General features: G+C 38.6%; 1 protein-coding gene across 5 annotated transcripts in view; it reads right to left on the bottom strand.

Moving 5' to 3' along the window:
* PTH2R (parathyroid hormone 2 receptor) overlaps positions 1 to 18927 on the bottom strand; it is an 85183-nt gene that overhangs the window by 6202 nt on the left and 60054 nt on the right. For 4 of the 5 annotated variants that reach the window (XM_055290423.2, XM_063645034.1, XM_063645033.1 and 1 more), the window contains exon 10: positions 7104 to 7198. The exons of the other annotated variant lie outside the window; for it this stretch is intronic. In XM_055290423.2, the coding sequence (XP_055146398.1) occupies positions 7104 to 7198 (95 nt within the window). The remainder of the gene's footprint in view (positions 1 to 7103; positions 7199 to 18927) is intronic. 5 annotated transcript variants of the gene reach the window in all.

Here is an 18927-nt window from a genome sequence, read left to right as displayed (position 1 = left end):
TCTATGAGCCATATGTGGTCAGTTCATCTTGCCTTCTCTGAATATTCTCTGCCAAATACTCTGTCTCAAAGTGCCTTTAGGTCTATTTTGTCTGTTTTTTTGGCAAACCAAGTAGTTTGATATAGTTTCATCATTCTCCTTAACTGCCTCTTTCTACAAGTTTTCTTAAGTATTTGGAAGAATTCCAGGCTTTCCAATATGATGGTTATTCTAAGTGGGCCTCTATGATCCCCCCTCCTGCTATTTATGCCCCTGTTTTATCCTTTCCTTCTAATGCAGGCAAGACCTGGAACTTGTGTCTAACCAGTAGATTATGGCAAAGATGACAGCGTCCCACTTCTGAGATTACATTGCTTAAGGCTGTAACTTTCATCTCACTAGTAGACTGGCTCTCTTGCTTGGTTTGATGAAGCAAGCCACCATGTTGTGAGCTGCTATACTGAGAGGCCCATGTGGCAAGGAAAGGTGGCATCTGGACAACAGCCAGCAGGTAACTGAATCCTACCAACAATCACATGAACTTAGAAGTAGATTCGTCCCCAGTCCAACCTTAAGATAAGACCACAGCCCCAGCTGACAAATCAATTGCAGCCTGGTAAGAGATCCTGAAAAAGGGGATCCATACCCAGATTTCTGACCTACAGAAACTGAGAAATAGCAAGGGAGTTGTTTTAAGCCACTAGGTTTGTGGTCATTCCTTTTGCAGCAATAGATAGCTAGCATCCTCAAGCATACTATTTTCTGGGAGGTTTTCCAGGAGTGGGTGAGGTTATACTTTTTATCCAAGAAATTGCCAAATCTGGCTTCTTCTTTCATACTTATTGCAAATATCTCCCTTTCTCTGTGAATTATTTACACTCTAATAATCTCAAACAATTGACCCTCTTCCTTTCTCACTAGTCTTTCCTCCAGCTGCTTTATTTGTTTATCTGTTTTTCTTCTTGGAAATAAGCTGTGTGAGTGAGTAGAGATCACACTAGACTAAAGCTACAGAGATCTTGATTCAGGTTCCATACTTGATATTAACTACCTATGTGAGTGTGATTTAGTTTTATCTCCAAAATGAGGAAATAGAGCCTAGAAGTCCATATGAGCTATAATATTCTCAGGCTTTACTGGGAATCGTCTTCCATGTACATACACTTTCCTATCATAACCGTCTTGACAATAGGAGCTAAAATGTCCCATAAAATCATGTTGAAATCATATTGAAATGCCTAATGTAGATGTACATGGAGTTGTACATTTCCTCCACCTCATTGTCCTCTGCCTGTCTTATCTCTCACTAGTGCCTGAACCATCTGCTCCACCCACTCATCCTCACATTCAGAGCTTCCCTGCAGCCTATGGGCTTTCTCCTATGCTGCTCCTGGTCCTCACACTTCATACTTTGAGTTACCTACAGCCTATTCAATATGAAGATTCTACCTTAAATCTGTTCCATGCGAGGCAAGATCCCTGATAAACAGTGGGTTCCTCTGACCTAACCAGTCTTTTCAACTGTCAGGGCTCCCTGGGATGTGTTTGTTCTCCTGAATCCTGATGGTGAGTGCCCTCTTTCCATTACTGCCTATGTGGGCAGGACACTGAGTGCCTTCATGGCATTTTAGTTCAGCCTAATCAGATAAAAGGGGACAGAATTAACTCACTTGCAAAACCTTGAAAGAAGTCTTGTCTAACATCACTCTGAAACAAAAATTATATTTCCTCCTTTAAGATGAAAGGGTAAATCCTCCCAGAGACTGTTCTCAAAATCAAGCTACTGATTTTTCCTACTGTGTATGACTAGGAGCCCAAAATTAAGTTAAAACAAAAAATACACCAGTGTAGCACATTGTGAAATTATCACAAATGTAAACATTGGGGACAGTTTGGTTCAATGCAGAATAAGGAAAAGTTGCTTTAGGCAACCACAATGTAGTAGGTATCCTGCAGGCTCAGCCATCTGGGTTTTCTCCCTCTTTTTCTAGGACTAAGCTTTTTTATAACTCCATGGAGATAGAAGTTAGTTTATTAAAAACAGGTAATAATTATATTCATTTTCTATTGTATAACAAACTAGTATGAATTTAGTGGTTTAAAACAATACTCATTTGTTCTCTCTCAGTTTCTATAGGCTAGGAGTCCAGGCACATACCCTGGGCCCCTGGCCCACAGTCTCTCAAGGCTAAAATTAAAGTGTTGGCTGCATTCTTATCTGGGCCTCAGGGTTCATTTCTAAGTTCATTCAGGTTGCTTGAAAAATCTCAGATTCTTGCAGTTGCGGGGCTATGTGTTGGCTGTCAACCAGCGGTCACTCAATACCAGCAGGCTTTTCTCAGGTTCTAGCTACAGGCCCTCACAACACGTCAGATTGCTTCCTCAAAGCCAGTAGGAGAATCTCTCTCCAAGCTCACAGGATAGAATCTTATATAACACATCATAATCACAGGAATGACTATCCTAACATCTTTGTCATATAAAGTAAACTAACCAATGGAAAGGCTACCCCATCACAGGTCTTACCCACACTCAAGGTGAAGGGTATTGGGGGAGCAGGATTTTACAAGGCTTATACACCCACAGGCAGGAATCTTGGGGGCCAATATAGAAATATGCCTACCACAGTAATGCAAATAATTCCTGCCCATAGAAATACAAATTCTGTCCAGTGGAATGTAACTAATTATAGCCCTGTGAATATTGATGAGCTTTGCTAGTTTGCATATGCCAGGCAAATGTGTACATGGGTCATGGGTCTGGCTGTTCACTTAAAATGGACTTTTACTCTCTATTCAAATCATGTAGCAATCCTGGGCACTGATTTTTTTCAGCATCCATATGGTCACCCATGCACATTGTACGTTTTTATACCCTGGCTCTCTGAAAATGCACAGCTGTCTAATAAGATGATTCAGGGATGTACCAACTGATAGCGGTCTTCTGGTTTGCTGGAAACATGGTGTGCACTGTGTCCAAGGGCAAAGCCATGAGAGGAATGCAAAGAAGTCAGGTGGTTTTAGGACTCAGTGTCCTGTTTAGAAAATAGATTCCTAATTCTGTGCTCTCTCCCTAGGTGATGTCTCTCCAGGTAAGCAGCTCTAGAAAATCTCTGATTTTCTTTTAAGAATCAATTTAGCTTTAAAAAACCACTATTGCTCTTAAGCCTTTCTTGATTGATCCCCATGGCCTTGAATTAATCCTTCCCTATTTTCTGTATACATAGCACTTTGTACGGGCATCTCTGTTGGTACTTTCCCCATTTTATTTAATTAAATCAATCATAATATCTATCTCTCTCACTCTCTCTGTCTCTACCCATCCCCACCTAAATTGGGGGTTCAAGAAGGGCACTCAGCAAATGACGCTACTGGCCATTAAGCACCATGCTCCTGTTACATCCCATGCTGGTTGCTTCATTTTATTCTAACAACCATGGGAGAGAGCTACTATTATCCCATTGCCAAGAGAGGATAGAGGCTCAGAGAGAAAGTATCCATTCAATGTGATACAGTAAGTGATGGATGCAGCCTTAAAACCTCTCCTCTTTACTCTCATGCTACGTAATAAATACTGGTTGGATTTATTATAAAAATAATAAACATTAAATATGAGTTTTGTCTGACATTAAATGGGGAGTGAAATCAGTCAAAACATTCAAGTATTCTTTTTCACTGAATCTTGCATTTTTTCATATCTGTTTTTCCAGGCCTGGCAACCTCTTCTTGCTTTATGAAGTAATTGAGTTGTAATTTAAAAGGAAAAAAATGTATTATCCATGTTATTAAATCTAATAGATGATTGAATTTTATTCACACAATTTTGTTTTAGGGTAAATGATTGTAAACTATAGTTATACACTATGCCACCATTGAGGGAAACTGGTTAAAGGATATATGGAATCTCTCTGTGTTATTTTTGCAACTGTATGTGAATCTACAATTATCTCAAGATAAAAAGTTATTTTAAGAACTGATTCATTAACTCATTTCCATTTTAAACCACCATGCCAACTAAGGGATTTTATGTACTTTTCAGAAGTCTTTCTTATTTGTGTGTGAGCACACATTCACCTGGAGAGATTATCTCAGCTCTGAAAGGTGTTTTCAGTTTTTCATAGTAGTATGCATGGAAACATGCTCTGTAACTGTTTTAGATGCCAACATTTGGAAATTTTATATTGTTTTATTTTAGCAAGAATATTTGAACATTTGTTAGACAAAGGTGATAACAGAATGGAAGATAAGTTTAAAGGTACAAAAATTAGCTGATATAAATTTAAATACTCAACCCTCATTGTAGGAATGTCACTGAGACAGGGACACAGATTTAATTTTCCTAAGCCTATTTAAAAAGTGAGATGCTATTTAAACTTGAAAATCTAAGGCCTCAGAAACAGAATATGGAACTGAATTCTCAAATTGGTGTCAAGTAGGTTCCCACATTTTTCTCTGAAAAAAGAGTCACTCTTCACTACATTTTTATCTGTGACTTAACTTTGGACATAATTAAGGATATCAAATATGTTTCAGCCATTAAAAAAATGTATTTGGATGAAAAATACTTTTTCTGACTTCTATTAGTCTAAACTGTTCTAATTAACAATTTCATACTTGAAATCTTCTGGGCACCAGATTATTTCAAAGTTATTCTGAATTCTGAGTAGTTGATTATTTCAATCCTTGATAAATTATTCTCTTCAATTGTTCTGGGAAATAATCCTCCATGAATTAATTCAAACTATTGTCTATTCCATCCATTTTTAAAGATAGTCCACACTTTGTTACCTCCAAAATTTACTTTACTAAAAGTATTAGTTCATGTCATTCAGAACTATAGAAATAAGCAGCTTTGTTCAGAACTAGAGAAGTAGCTTCTAAACACCACTATACTCTTCCACTTTATGAAGAAGAGTGAAAAGTTATTTACATTTTTTATTATTCTATCCTTTGGCCTATGTCTTCTCAGATGGGATGTGACGTGAGAGACAAGCTATATTAGTATAGCATAGACCTTTCACCGTAAACTCATGCACAATGTATAATACTACCACTGACAGCATATTAAAAATAACTGGCACTAGCAGCTGCTGATTTGTTAATACTGTGCATCCTATGGGCATAGGATACTGTGAATCCTGCAGGTCATACCTGTAGTCTTTGCAGCTCAACAGTAAATACTACCTGTAGGGAGACCCCCTGAAACTATTGCTATGGAATAAAAGATGAAATGTTCCTGATTATTGTAAATACAAAGTTGCATGCAGGATTGTGTAAAGATAACGCCAGGTTGGACTGCCAGAATGAGCCAACAGCACGTGATGTGCTTCCCCCTGCAGAGAGCCTATGAATGGATGTGCAGTCAGGGAGGTTTCACATCACCAAGATTCCTATCCCAGAAAAGCAGACGTTCATAGCTCTGGGAGTGGAATGCGACCCTTGCGGAGAGCCTATAAATGGACGCATGAGGGGCCCCTGTCCATTTGGATAAGATAGGGCTATAAACGCCCTCATCTTGCCACGGCTCTTCTAGGCCTCTTTAGGGTTAAGGCATACTCCCTTCTGAGAATTTCTGGTCTAACCAATTGTCTAGCTTCACGTCCTGTTTCTATGGATTGTTTGTAACCAGCTTTTGCTGCAACTGTTACTGCTGATTAATATCTTTTTAATCATAGGTTATGGAAAGACTGTGTTTCTGTTTTAAGGCTCTGTTAGAAATTACTGATGCACACACTATATTGTAAATTCTTATCTCTGTATACTGTACTTCTGCATACAGATGTTATGTTGAAGAATTACTTCATCCCCATGTGACCATCTCACCTCATAATCAAATGACCCTAAATCCCTCACTAACCTACCCCCACCCTCACTAAATTAAATAATAAACACTGGTATATCCATTGCATTGTTGGCACTGTGGGACCAGAAGGCGGTGACCCCCCTGGACCCAGCTTTCACTATCTTGTGTGTGTCTATTATTTCTCGACCTGCCGATCTGCCTGGGAACAAAGAGAGAGCCCCGTTGCATTGCAGGCTGCTGGCCAGATCCCACAATAACTACCTAAACAGTGGAGAGGACTAAATCAACGAGGACTTATGGAAGATTTGTGAGAGATCAAAATGCTGACGATGATGTTTTTCCTCTCTGTGTCTGAGATAGCATTTCATAACAATCTGAGACAGAAATAAATAGTTAACTGGAGATTATAAAGGCAAATCCACATCTACCTGATTACTAGATGTATGTGTCCAGTTGGATAGATGCCACTAATATTCAAAATTTCCAAAATGATCATTATGTGAAATGCACACAACCTTAAGATAGTTTGATAATAATCACGAACACTCGATTTGTCCTTTTCTTCATGAAAGGCTGAAGAATGGACCTCTCTCAATCAATACATTTGCATATTCAGTGAGAGACAATTTGATGTAAAGATTAGAAACAATACAGCAAATCCACTTGATCTTTTCAGTTATGACATATTTGTAGAATGCAAATAAAATTGTCTGCCGAGATCATCAAGATATTTTCTGGGAGTTCATATATAGTTGATGGGAACATCCCAATCTGCTAAAAACAGATTTTAAAATATACTTAGAATTTAAGCACAAGGGGTAGCTTTTGGGGTTACTTATGTTTTCTTAATATATATATATGCTTTTCTGATAAATCACACAATAAATATACATTCATAAACTTAATCTCTTAAAGATACTTCAAATCTATTTATATCTGTTCTTTACTTGAAACAGTAACCAAAGGCAGGGCACAGTGGCTCATACCTGTAACCCCAGCACTTTGGGAGGCCAAGGCAGGTGGATCACCTGAGGTCAGGAGTTTGAGACCAGCCTGGCCAACAGGACAAAACCTCGTCTCTACTAAAAATACAAAAATTAACTGGGCATGATGGCGCACACCTGTAATCCCAGCTACTCGGGAGGCTGAGGCATGAGAATTGCTTGTACCCGGGAGGTGGAGGTTGCAGTGAGCCGAGATTGTACCATTGCACTCCAACCTGGGCAACAGAGCAAGACTCTGTCTCAAAAAAAAAAAAAAAAAAAAAGGAAAGAAATAGTAACCAAAATATTTCCTCTGATGGATGCCTGCCCTGAAATTACCTGTATTGCTTCCTTGTGTCATGCCCAACTGCATTGGTCTCCCAGATTTTGGTAGCTAGAACTCTAACCGTATTCAGAAACAGGATAAAATTCAGCTGAAAAAGAAGGTTAAGAAGAAGATTACAAAGAATTATTGTTGGTCTTCAAGATTCTTATAAACATTTACATAAATTGAAGTTTTTTCCATTCAAATAAGAAAAATTATCCATTTCATAAATGTGAACAGGGGAACCTGAGATCAGATATTGGAAGGCTAGTGATTCTCAATTCACCCTCATGAAAACACAAAGAAATATAAAGTTTCAACAACACTGAAAGTACCAGAGGATGATCTGCTGGGATCCACAGGAGCTTTCTAAACTGAAGTTTAGATGAAACCCTTTGGCAAACTGGCAGGACAAAGGGTAATAGTTATTATATAAATGTAATCAACTGTCCTCTTTAAAATGAATTCCCAGCTACATCTCTACTTTACAGGGAGGAATAATAGAGCTATTTTGGGGATTCGCTCTGTCTATGATGTATGAAAAGTATTAGGTGAAGGTGATATGAGGTGTTTTTTTTTTTTTAAACAGGAAGTAAGATGCTATATAAGAAAAGACTCCCAGTGTAGTCAATGAGATTGATTTTTTAAATGTTATAAGTGTGAATACCACTAGGGATAATCAAGTTCTGGCTTTTAAAAGGGGAAGGACAGGAGTGTTGAAAGAATAAGCCCCTTTCTGTCTGAGGACCTCAAGGATCAGTGAAGACATTCCAGATGAAGAATATGTCTCCAGGTCTGGGGTCATAAGGGGAAGGAGGCCTGAAACTCTGGGTCCCTCCATTCAGGGAGATGTCTGCTTTCCAGTAAGTGCTAGTGCTTAGGAATAACGGAAATGTAGATTGCCAACAGTAGGCACTTGTCCCTGCCAGAGCAGGGGCAGAAGAGAAAGCCATCAAGTCCTGCAGTCCTGGGGATATCTTGTCTGGCAGAGTCCTCAATCATTTCTACAAGTTAGAGAATTTTGGTTATCAGAGGATTTGTGTGTCTCAGTCCCAAACTCAGCTGACTGTATCAGCCCTGAACACCCCACCAAACTCTCTGCTATCCGACCACTGACAACCCTGTGAGCACCTCTCAACAATCACAACTTTCTACAAGAACTGAGGGCTAGGTCTTGAGCCCGACACTTGGGCAAAAGACAAAGTTGTGCTGTGAGCTGATGAAAAGAAAGGGATGTTTCCAGGCTGATAATAGCTGCCATTTATTGAACATTTTCTAATTTAAAACCTTACATGAACATGCAGGAGACCCTTTAATTTTTTTACATCCATTTGTTATGGATGAAGAAACTTTAGCTCAAAGAGATTAACTGTTTTAACCTGGAATATCCACCAATCGGCTAGAATTTGAAGCAGGTCTATGTCAGTCTGTATTGTGAATCCTTAACCACCATCTGATACCTTCTGTTCAGGAGGACAAAAAGATGCAAAATGTGAGAGTTGAGGATTTCCATCTTCACCCACTACAACTCGCAGCTCACAGACAGATTTTGTTTTAATAAGGTGAAAAGCTACTTGAGTACTGCTCAGCTCACTGAGAAAGAAGCACGTGAGTGCTACTTTCTGAATAACAAGATTTATTTCATGCCCCATTAATTCTTGTCTCTCTAAGACAACAGCCCCTGGCAATATGATGTAGCTGAGGTGAAGATATTGGGGAGTGATGCATGGAACTGCTGGGTGAAGGACTAAGTGCTAGGAGCTGAAGCTGGAAGAGCTGTGGGGCAATACCAGCTGGATTGCCATTTGTCATGCCTTATCCCAGAAAAGGAAGAAGTATAGATGGCTTCTGATGAGCCAACCTTAAGCTTCACCTTATTAAAAGGCCCAGGACCAAGCACTCTGTCCTTTAGTAGATTATACTAAATAAATCTGCACCCCCCACCCCCAGAAAATTGACTAAAGGAAATACATGCCAATCAGTCCATCCATTTAATAACTGAGAAGATATGTTCAAGGCCAACCAAATTGATTCTGGAAAGAATTAAGAATTTTAAAATATTAAGACTGAGTAAAACTTGATGTCTTAAAAGATAAGTAACAAAACACACACAGGACCTATATACACACATACTGATACATGCAACAACAGCTGGATGACATTCTAAATAATTATTCTGAATAATTTAGAAAAATATAGATTATGGGTTAATTAGAAACTAAGTTACTGACTACTAGCTATGGTAAATGAATTGACTCTTAGTCTCACAGCAGCTCTATAAGACAGGCATTTTCTTGTTCCCATTTCACAGATGAGGAACCTGAGGCACAGATTCCACATATTTTGCCCAGCCACACAGCTAGCAAGTGGCAGGGCCTTAATGCAGCCCATGCGGCCTGGATCCACACTGTACACCCTTAAGCACTGCACTATAGTGTCCATAAAATAGAGTTGAGTTAATAGTAGACTGAGATGGAGACAGAAATTTAAGAGCAGGATGGATTAACAAAAGATTATAAGGAATCTAAAATATAACCAAGTTTTAAAATCAATATTAGAACAAAAAACAGTAGATCTGACCAAGCAAGAAAATGGATTTGGCAATTTAGGAGACACTTTAAGAATCCTCCCAAAGGGAGGGAAAAAGAACAAAGACTTGAGAGTTTGAGAAAAGGCGTTCAAGTGAGGATGTGGCCAGGGATGTAAGAGAGGAAATTGCTACACTTTTGGCTTTGATGATGGAGGAAGGGACCAAGAGTCATGGAATGCCAGTGGCCTCTAGAAGCTGAAAAAGATAAGGATTCCCCCCAGCACCTCCAGAAGGAAGGCAGCCCTGCCGACACCCTGATTTTAGGACTTCTGACTTCCAGAACTGTAAGAGAACAAATGCATGTTATTTTAAGCCACTAAAAAAAGAAACGAAGAAGAACAAAGACTGGTGTGAAGAGGTATATGAGGTATAAGATGCCTATCTGGAGGATGTGGCAGATTACTTCTCTTTCTGAAGAAAAGATAACAACAAATAGAATAAATCAATAAAAACATAACAGAAGAAAAATCTTGCACTAAAGGAAGACTTGAGTCTGCAAATGGGAAGGTTATATTTTATACCAGGCAAAAGAAATAAAAGAGAATAAGACAAAGAGGAAGTTTCTGGTGAGATTTTAGTAGTAGAAGTACTAGTAGTAGTAGAAGTAGCAGTAGTAGTAGTAATTTTTTTAAATTAAGACATAATTCTAAGAAAAAAATCATTAAAAGGTTCTTGCATATTTCATGTAAACTTCCTGTAGGAAAAATTTTGCTTGAAGCAAACTACAGACAAAACAAAGCAAAGAAATTTAAAAAAAGAGAGAAGGCTTAGAATAACATGACCTTTAATAAACATTAAAGCCAATAACACATAGAATGAATTTTTTGTAAATATGGTTTTAAAATAATGCAAATATAGAAATCAAATTATTCTGCAATTAAAGATTCATTTTTTTAATTCCAATAGTTTTGGGGTAGAGGGGTTTTTTTGTTACATTACTACGTTCTTTAATGGTGATTCCTGGGATTTTAGTGCACCCATCACCTGAGCAGTGTACACTGTACCCAATACGTAGTCTGCAATTAATGATTTAAATAAATGTAAAGATTTGTTCAGAGTGAACCACAGATGAACTAAAACAAAACATTTCAGCCATGGAAGCGCTGGCTGCTCAGTCTGTCCTGTCTCGAGACTTGGTTCCTGGAGTTTTCTTTGCCTGGATCCTTTACTCTCTCCGCTCACTCGCCCTTCCTAGGTCGGTTCTCAGGGTTCAAGCTGAATGTCACTTATTCTCAGAAGCATTTTTCATGTTTAAATGTTAGTCTCACTCACTAAGCTTTAGCTGTGGGAGAAGAAATTGGTGTCTATCTTCCCCTCTACTCTCTCCTCTCCATTGCCCCACACAGGGCCTGCAATGTTCTTGGTGTTTAATCAAGATTTGTCCAATGAGAGTGAATAAATAGGCGAATGAGATACGTGCGCTGTAAACACTACTTATATTGAGGTAAATCAGCACATCTCCCTTCAATGTAGAATTTTCACTTCTAGGCAGAACTCGCAAAAATGTAATCATAGAAAGAAGTCAAAATTTAGGCATAGAAAAGGCAACTTGCAGTGAGCAGACTTTCTCTGCAGCGTCTCCAGGGATAGGAGCCTACCGCTCAGCATCCTGTGCCCAGGTGGGAAGATCCTGACTAATTATGGGGTTCTTCGATAGACCCACTTGTCTAACAGACCTAGGGTCACATGATCCACCCCAGCCTCCCACAGCAATAAGGTTCTCCCTCACTCCCTTGCGTTATATCTTAACATGTTTAGAATCAGGGCAGCCAAGAGGGATGCTATGTGTTAGTTTCCCTCAGAGACACTCTAAATACATCATATCTGCTCACCCCACATATTGGCTTATTTTTCAATATCACAAACATAAGAATTTTTTTGCACTGCTTATTTGCATATTGGTGCTAAATGCTGAACTTTTACATAACAGGTAATAAACTCCCTGATCTCTATCAAACACTATAATTTGATTATCTGTATCACAAATATAAAGACAAAATATATAGTTCATTTCTAATCAGTTGGAATCCAATTTATAACTTGGGAGACAGTTTCTATGGCAAATGTTAGAGCTTTAATTTCATTTAAAGTTATATTTCTAACTGATTTATAAAAGAAAAGGAGTTCTGAAGGGGAGATTTTTCTCTGGGGAAAAATCAATTTGGTATTTATAATTGTGTCAATGATCAGAGATTAAATTTTCTCCATTTTTCTTAAAATTCCTTCCTTCCCAGTCAACCCTCGTTTTTGGTGACTGCACCGCTCCCTGCAACTGGGAGAAAATGAATCACTCACCCAAGAGCAGCTGAGAAGCATGTACCTTGTTTGTCCCTTTCTTTTCATAATTTGAAAAGTGCACTAGATATAATATTTTTAAAACTTATCACCTAAAACATTTCCTAAAGGCCTTTATTAGAAATACCATCTTATTCCTTCTGCCAGAGCTCCCTAAGATACCCTGTGACAGGTATGCAAAACAAAACATTTATTTAAAAAAATTCAGCTCAGTATTTAATGCACTCTATGTAGTATGCAGCTTCCTCGGGAGTCACCTACTTGCTTAGTCATTCAACGTCATTCAATATTCAAATTTGATCATTACTGATACAATGAGCAAACCCATGAAAAACACCACAAACTGTTTATTGACCAGAAAGATTAGTTCTTAGCTTGGATACACAATGATGATGTGAGGCATGATGAAACAAACATCTAAAAGTAAGTAAATATATGCCAATAAAAAGTGACCTGAAAAAGAAATAATCACCACTGCCCCATATATTCCTTATACCCATCAACATCTCTAATGCAAACCACAAGGTGTCAGTTACATTAGTTCTCTGGAGGGTTATTTAAAGGTCAAAATGTCTGCAATAATGTTGTCAGACAAACATTGGACAAAATATCCCCAAAATGCTTCCCAACTTGAACATTCTTTGATTCTATGAATTATTTTTATGGAGTTACCAGAAAAGGAACTACTGCCTGAACTACTGCAAAAAAATAAGCATATGACTTCTAAAGTCTCAATGAGTGACAGACCCTAATTCCCTAATAGGTTTTATGGTTTGTTTGTTTTTTTAATGCCAGTTAAGGGTTGCTTTAAACACTGAGTTTAGGATTTTCTCTTTTATTACTCCTATTCTATAAGCATAGCTTAGACGTATGTACTATAAGAAAGGTGACCCTGGAAGAAATTTCTATTATTCAAAGATAAAAGATATGTCATTAAATTAGTTATACATTTACACTTTATGACAATATTTACCTTTTCTTGGTTCTTAAAAAAAAAGTTCTCCTTACTGCACATTCACATTTTAATTCAGCTAAGATGAATCAACTCATTATAAAGGAAAATATTTTGAGACTTTACAGCATCTCCAAAGAAATGGATTTAAATGAATGGAATATGTGGGACTAACTCTCATCAAATAGCAAAAGCCATGGATTGCCATCATGCTCGCTGCCCAAGCTCACCAGCTGCTGCAGCACTGATCTCCTTCCATTACTCACATCAGCAGCTGACAGTTATTTACGGTTGTTACCATTTTAATAAAACTATTTAATTCCTGTCTCTTTCTTGGAAGGTTGCATCAAGGGTACAGTCTATCATACAGATGTCAGAATCAATCAAACAGGACTATGCACGTAAAGGTGAATAGTGTCTCTCTTAGACATTTGCGTCTCCAAGCTAGTTCATCTTATCCATCCATCATAATACCTCTAGAGTTTTCTTTTTAAAACCCAAATCTGACCCACTTACTAACCTGCTTAAAATATTTTGATGTCTCATCACAATTTTAAGGAAAATTCCAACGTGCTTTAGCATGACATGTGAGTCCACTCCCATCAAACTTCACAGTTTGATCTCCTGCATATTCTGCAGATGCATTGTTCCTTCCAGCCATAGAAAACATAACATGCCCACTTGGCATGGGCTAATCTCTAAGCCAGGAAAACCTTTCTCTGTGCTTTACCTATTAAGTGATTTAGGTAAGTGATTTCTACTCTTCCTTCATACTTTTAGTTCAAATCTCACGTTCTTGTTGATTCCTTTTATTAAGCCCTCCAGACAGAGTTTGGTGCTGTCTGTTCCCTATTCTGAACTTCATGATGGTGTCAGAAAGACTTGGATAAGCTTATATCACTACTACATGAACCACCATTTCTGTTACTACACCTCTACTATTACCATGCTACCACTAGTAGTAGTATTACTAGTATTACTACCTGTATTATAGACTACTATTTACTGAATGCCTTTCATAGGTTATACTAAGCCCTTTAATAATCTTACATAGTCCTCCTAATAACCCTATGAAGTAGATATTAGAATATCCAATTTCCTTTTTAGAAAACTTCATTTTAAAAGGGGCTAAATCATAGTACAGTCAGCAACTGGTAAGAGTTCACACAGGATTCATACACTTGTTCACACAACTACCAACCCTATAATAAAAACTATTATGAGTTGCACCTCCTCCACTAATGACCTGTATGACCTTGGATATGAGTTTGACTGCTTGTAGACTAGTAAAGTTAGTGAGACTCAACAAAATCTAAGATACCCCCAGCTCCAAAACCCTATAATTCTAAGTCAAATATTTCTCTGTGTGCCAGTATTGCCAGTCATAAAATTGAAACAATCATATGGATATATTTATGTCAGTTAACTATGAAGAAAACTATATTTTAAATGATTGTAAGGTACCTACATGTGGCATGCTTATCAAATAATCTTATGATCCACTATAAGTAATATCGTTAAATATATATTTATATTTTCATTCAACCAATATTTCCTAGGCACCAATAAAGGTCAGGCATTCTAGAAAAATAAAAGAATAGATCATCCCTCCCCATGAGGAGCACACAGGGAAGACAGAGCTAGTAAATAAAATGCAATATGGTACACTTCTAAAGTGTCTGATCACATGAAACACAACTAGCCTCCCACAACCATGTGAACACCCACTGCTTACACTGGCCAGGACTTTTGTGTAAATTCAGGTTTCATTGTTGAAGGAATTTGTCCAGTCCAGTGTTCTCCAAATAAGTCATTTAGGGTGCCATCATCGTGATTTTGCCATATTGATATTATTTACCTACTATTGTCTACTTCATATCTTTCTTCAATCAACTTTCATTAAATTATTAAAATTCATATTTCATACCATTAAACATAAATAAAGAACCAGTAGAAGCTTTTATAAATAAGAGACAACTGTGAAGTACATATGATGGAAACAAAAAGCCTTATGAAATGTTATCTAGATTGGGTTGCCGTCATACCTCCCCCTACCCCCAAAGAAAGACACCACACATGTGAGTGTTGTTCAAGACCAGGACCAAAATAAAACTTTCTCCTTGATGTGTTCAGAAGGGTTGGAAAGTGATCAATATTCATATATGATTCAGTATTGCTTAATGACCTTGCATATACCACCTAAGTCCTCTCATGCACCAGGGTATGTGCCCCTACATAAGGAAACACTGCTCTAGCTTAAATCCTATTGCAAGAAAGAGCAAAAACTGTGGGCTCTGGCATGGCATTGCCTGGGTTTGACCTTGGCTTCAGCATTTTCTAAATGTATAACCTCAGGCAAGTTATATAACCTTTCTTGAACCCAAACTGGGAATAATAAAAATACGTACTTAAAAGTTATTTGAGGATTAATGCAAAAAAAAGACTCTGAAATATGCTTGAAACAAAAATGGACTCAAATATTTATTCATCAGATGATTAATAAAATATAGGAGATTAACTTTGTTAAGAGACAAAGGAAGACTGTATTAGTCCATTTACATGCTGCTGATAAAGACATACCCGAGACTGAAAAGAAAAAAAAAAAGGTTTAATGGACTTAGAGTTCCATGTGGCTAGGGATGTCTCACAATCATAACAGAAAGTGAAAGGCACATCTCACATGGCAGCAGACAAGAGAAGAGAGCTTGTGCAGGGAAACTTCCCCTTATATAATCATCAGATCTCATGAGACTTATTCATTATCATGAGAATGGCTCAGGAAAGTGACCCCATGATTCAATTACCTCCCACTGGGTCCCTCCCACAACATGTGGGAATTCAAGATGAGATTTGGAGGTGAGGAACTTGTTGGGAACTGGAGTAAAGGTGACTCTTGTTATCTTTTATCAAAGAGACTGGTGGCATTTTGTCCCTGCCCTAGAGATTTTTGGAACTTTGAATTGGAGGGAAATGATTTAGGTATCATTCCACTACTGGACCCTCCCAAATCTCATGTCCTCAAATTTCAAAAGCAATCATACCTTCCCAACAGTCCCCCAAAGTCTTAACTCATTTCAGCAACAGCTCAAAGCCCACATTCCAAAGTCTCATCCAAAACAAGGCAAGTCCCTTCTGCCTATGAGCCTGTAAAATCAAAATCAAATTAGTTACTTCCTAGATACAATGAGGGTACAGTCATTGGGCAAATACAGCCATTCCAAATGGGAGAAATTGGCCAAAACAAAGGGGCTACAGGGCCCATGCAAGTCTGAAATTCACAAAAGTAGTTGAATTTTAAAGCTCCAAAATGACATCCTTTGACTCTATGTCTCATATCCAGGTCATGCTGATGAAAGAGGCAAGCTCCAATGGCCTTGGGCAGCTCTGCCCCTTTGGCTTTGCAGGGTATAGCACCCCTCCTGGCTTCTTTCACAAGCTGGCATTAAGTGTCTGCAGCTTTTCCAGGCACATGGTGCAAGCTGTTGGTGGAGCTACCATTCTGGGGTCTGGAGGACAGTGGCCCTCTTCCCACAGCTCCACTAGGCAGTGCCCCAGTAGGGACTCTGTGTGGCAGCTCCAACCCCACATTTCCCTTCCACACTGCCCTGGCAGAGGTTCTCCATGAGGGCCTTGCCCTTGCAGCAAACTTCTGCCTGGACATCCAAGCATTTCCATACATTTTCTGAAATTTAGGCAGGTGTTTCCAAACCTCAGTTTTTGACTTCTATACACTTACAGGCTCAACACCACATGGAAGCTGCCAAGGCTTGGTGCTTGCACCCTCTGAAGCCATGGCCAGAGCTCTACATTGGCCTCTTTCAGCCGTGGCTGGAGCAGCTGGGATACAGGGCACCAAGTCCCTAGGCTGCACACAGCACAGAGACCTTGGGCCCAGCCCACAAAACCACTTTTCCTCCTAAACCTCCAGGCCTGTGATGGAAGGGGTTGCTGTGAAGACAACCTCTGATATGCCCTGGAGACATTTTCTCCATTGTCTTGGGGATTAACATTTGACTCCTTGTTACTAATACAAATTTCTGCAGCCAGCTTCAACTTCTCCTCAGAAAATGGGATTCTCTTTTTTATTGCATTGTCAGGCTGCAAATTTTCCAAACTTTTATGCTCTGTTTCCCTTTTAAAACTAAATGCCTTTAACAGCACCCAAGTCACCTCTTTAATGCTTTGCTGCTTAGAAATTTCTTCTGCCAGATACCTAAATCATTTCCCTCCAATTCAAAGTTCCAAAAATCTCTAGGGCAAGAACAAAATGCCACTAGCCTCTTTGATAAAAGATAACAAGAGTCACCTTTGCTCCAGTTCCCAACAAGTTCCTCACCTCCATCTGAGACCACCTTAGCCTGGATTTCATTGTCCACATCATTATCAGCATTTTGGTCAAAGCCATTCAACAAGTCTCTAGGGAGTTCCAAACTTTCCCACATTTTCCTGTTCCAACCTCTGCCTGTTACCCAGTTCCAAAGTCACTTAAACATTTTCAGGTATCTTCTCAGCAGCGCCCCACTCTACTGGTACCAATTTAGTGTATTAGTCTGTTTTCATGCTGCTGATAAAGGCATACCTGAGAATGGGAATTTAAAAAAGGTTTAATGGACTTACAGTTCCACGTGGCTGGGGATGCCTCAAATCATGACAGAAGATGAAAGGGCACTTCTCACATGGCGGCAGACAAGGGAAGAGAGCTTGTGCAGGGAAACTCCCCCTTATATAATCATCAGATCTCATAACACATTCACTATCACAAGAACAGCACAAGAAAGACCTGCCCCCATGATTCAATTACCTCCCACAGATCCCTCCCACAACACATGGGAATTCAAGATAAGATTTGGGTGCAGACACTGCCAAACCATATCAAAACATTTTGGTAAAGATAAAATTTGAGCAGGGCCTAGAAAGATAGTTTGATCACCTATCAATGGATGCTGGATGAAAGGATGGGTGAATGGGGAGAGTAACACAGCATGAAGGAAATACATAAAGACAAATACCACAGTTCATCCTTTTCTTTTCCCTAACCTGTAAATTCAAGATCTCAGGTTTCTGCTAGTACCATATAACTGTCCACACCGTAATACTGGTATTCTCAAGGCCCTCTCATAAGTGCCCAAGAGTAAGTCTGCTCAATATCCCAATCTGTATTTTTATGTCTCTGGTTTTATTTTGTTTCAGCTATTACAGTACCTCTTGGTTGACTTCAGTGCAAATGCAGGTGTTCGTGTCTCAGTCAGTGCCTCAGCTTGGTCAGAATGTACTGAATCAACCAATCTCACCTCTCCCACTTCTTCCAGGCCAGCTGTCCTGCCTGCAGCGTCTCCTGCTCTTCAGGCTGAGCATCCCTACGCCTTCTCATGATGCTTCAGGAGGCCCAGAACCAAAACAAAGCATCACGCTCTGTTGTTAATTAGGAAATATTTCTCTTATATTTTTATCTTACAGGGAAGAATTAAAACATCATCCTCAAATCAACACCAAGACAACACAGGTGTCTGATAAATGATTACATTTGGGGATATTTATTTTCAGAACAAAATTTAGTGTTTTCCAATGACTCTAGTTCTCTTAAACATACTTTTAACACACTTTAACAAAACAAAAAACAACAACGCTATAATTATAGATCCTACAATTCCGAAATTAAGTGATTCCTTCCAAACTTTACTGCAGTCTATGGTTATCTCTAAAAACCAGTTATCTTGACATGACTTCTCCTGACTGCTCATACTTAACAAATTCCTTTACTCTCTTAAATTTAGTTTACTTCATATATTGCTTAGAAATTCTGACCATAATTTATCTAATTTTACTCCTAGGTATACAAACATCAAATTAATAGAATCTACAGTATTATAATAGCCAAAGACAGAATTAAGTAAGGGATCTAATTTGGATTTTAAATTCTGAGCAAATAGTTTCTTTGTTAGCATATATGATGCATATATTTACATAAAACCATGCCACATGCAATGCATGACTAAAAAAC

This window comes from Symphalangus syndactylus, chromosome 8 (assembly GCF_028878055.3).
Source record: "Symphalangus syndactylus isolate Jambi chromosome 8, NHGRI_mSymSyn1-v2.1_pri, whole genome shotgun sequence".
NCBI classification, from domain to species: Eukaryota; Metazoa; Chordata; class Mammalia; order Primates; family Hylobatidae; genus Symphalangus; species Symphalangus syndactylus.
This window is presented reverse-complemented; position numbering and strand designations above follow the sequence as displayed.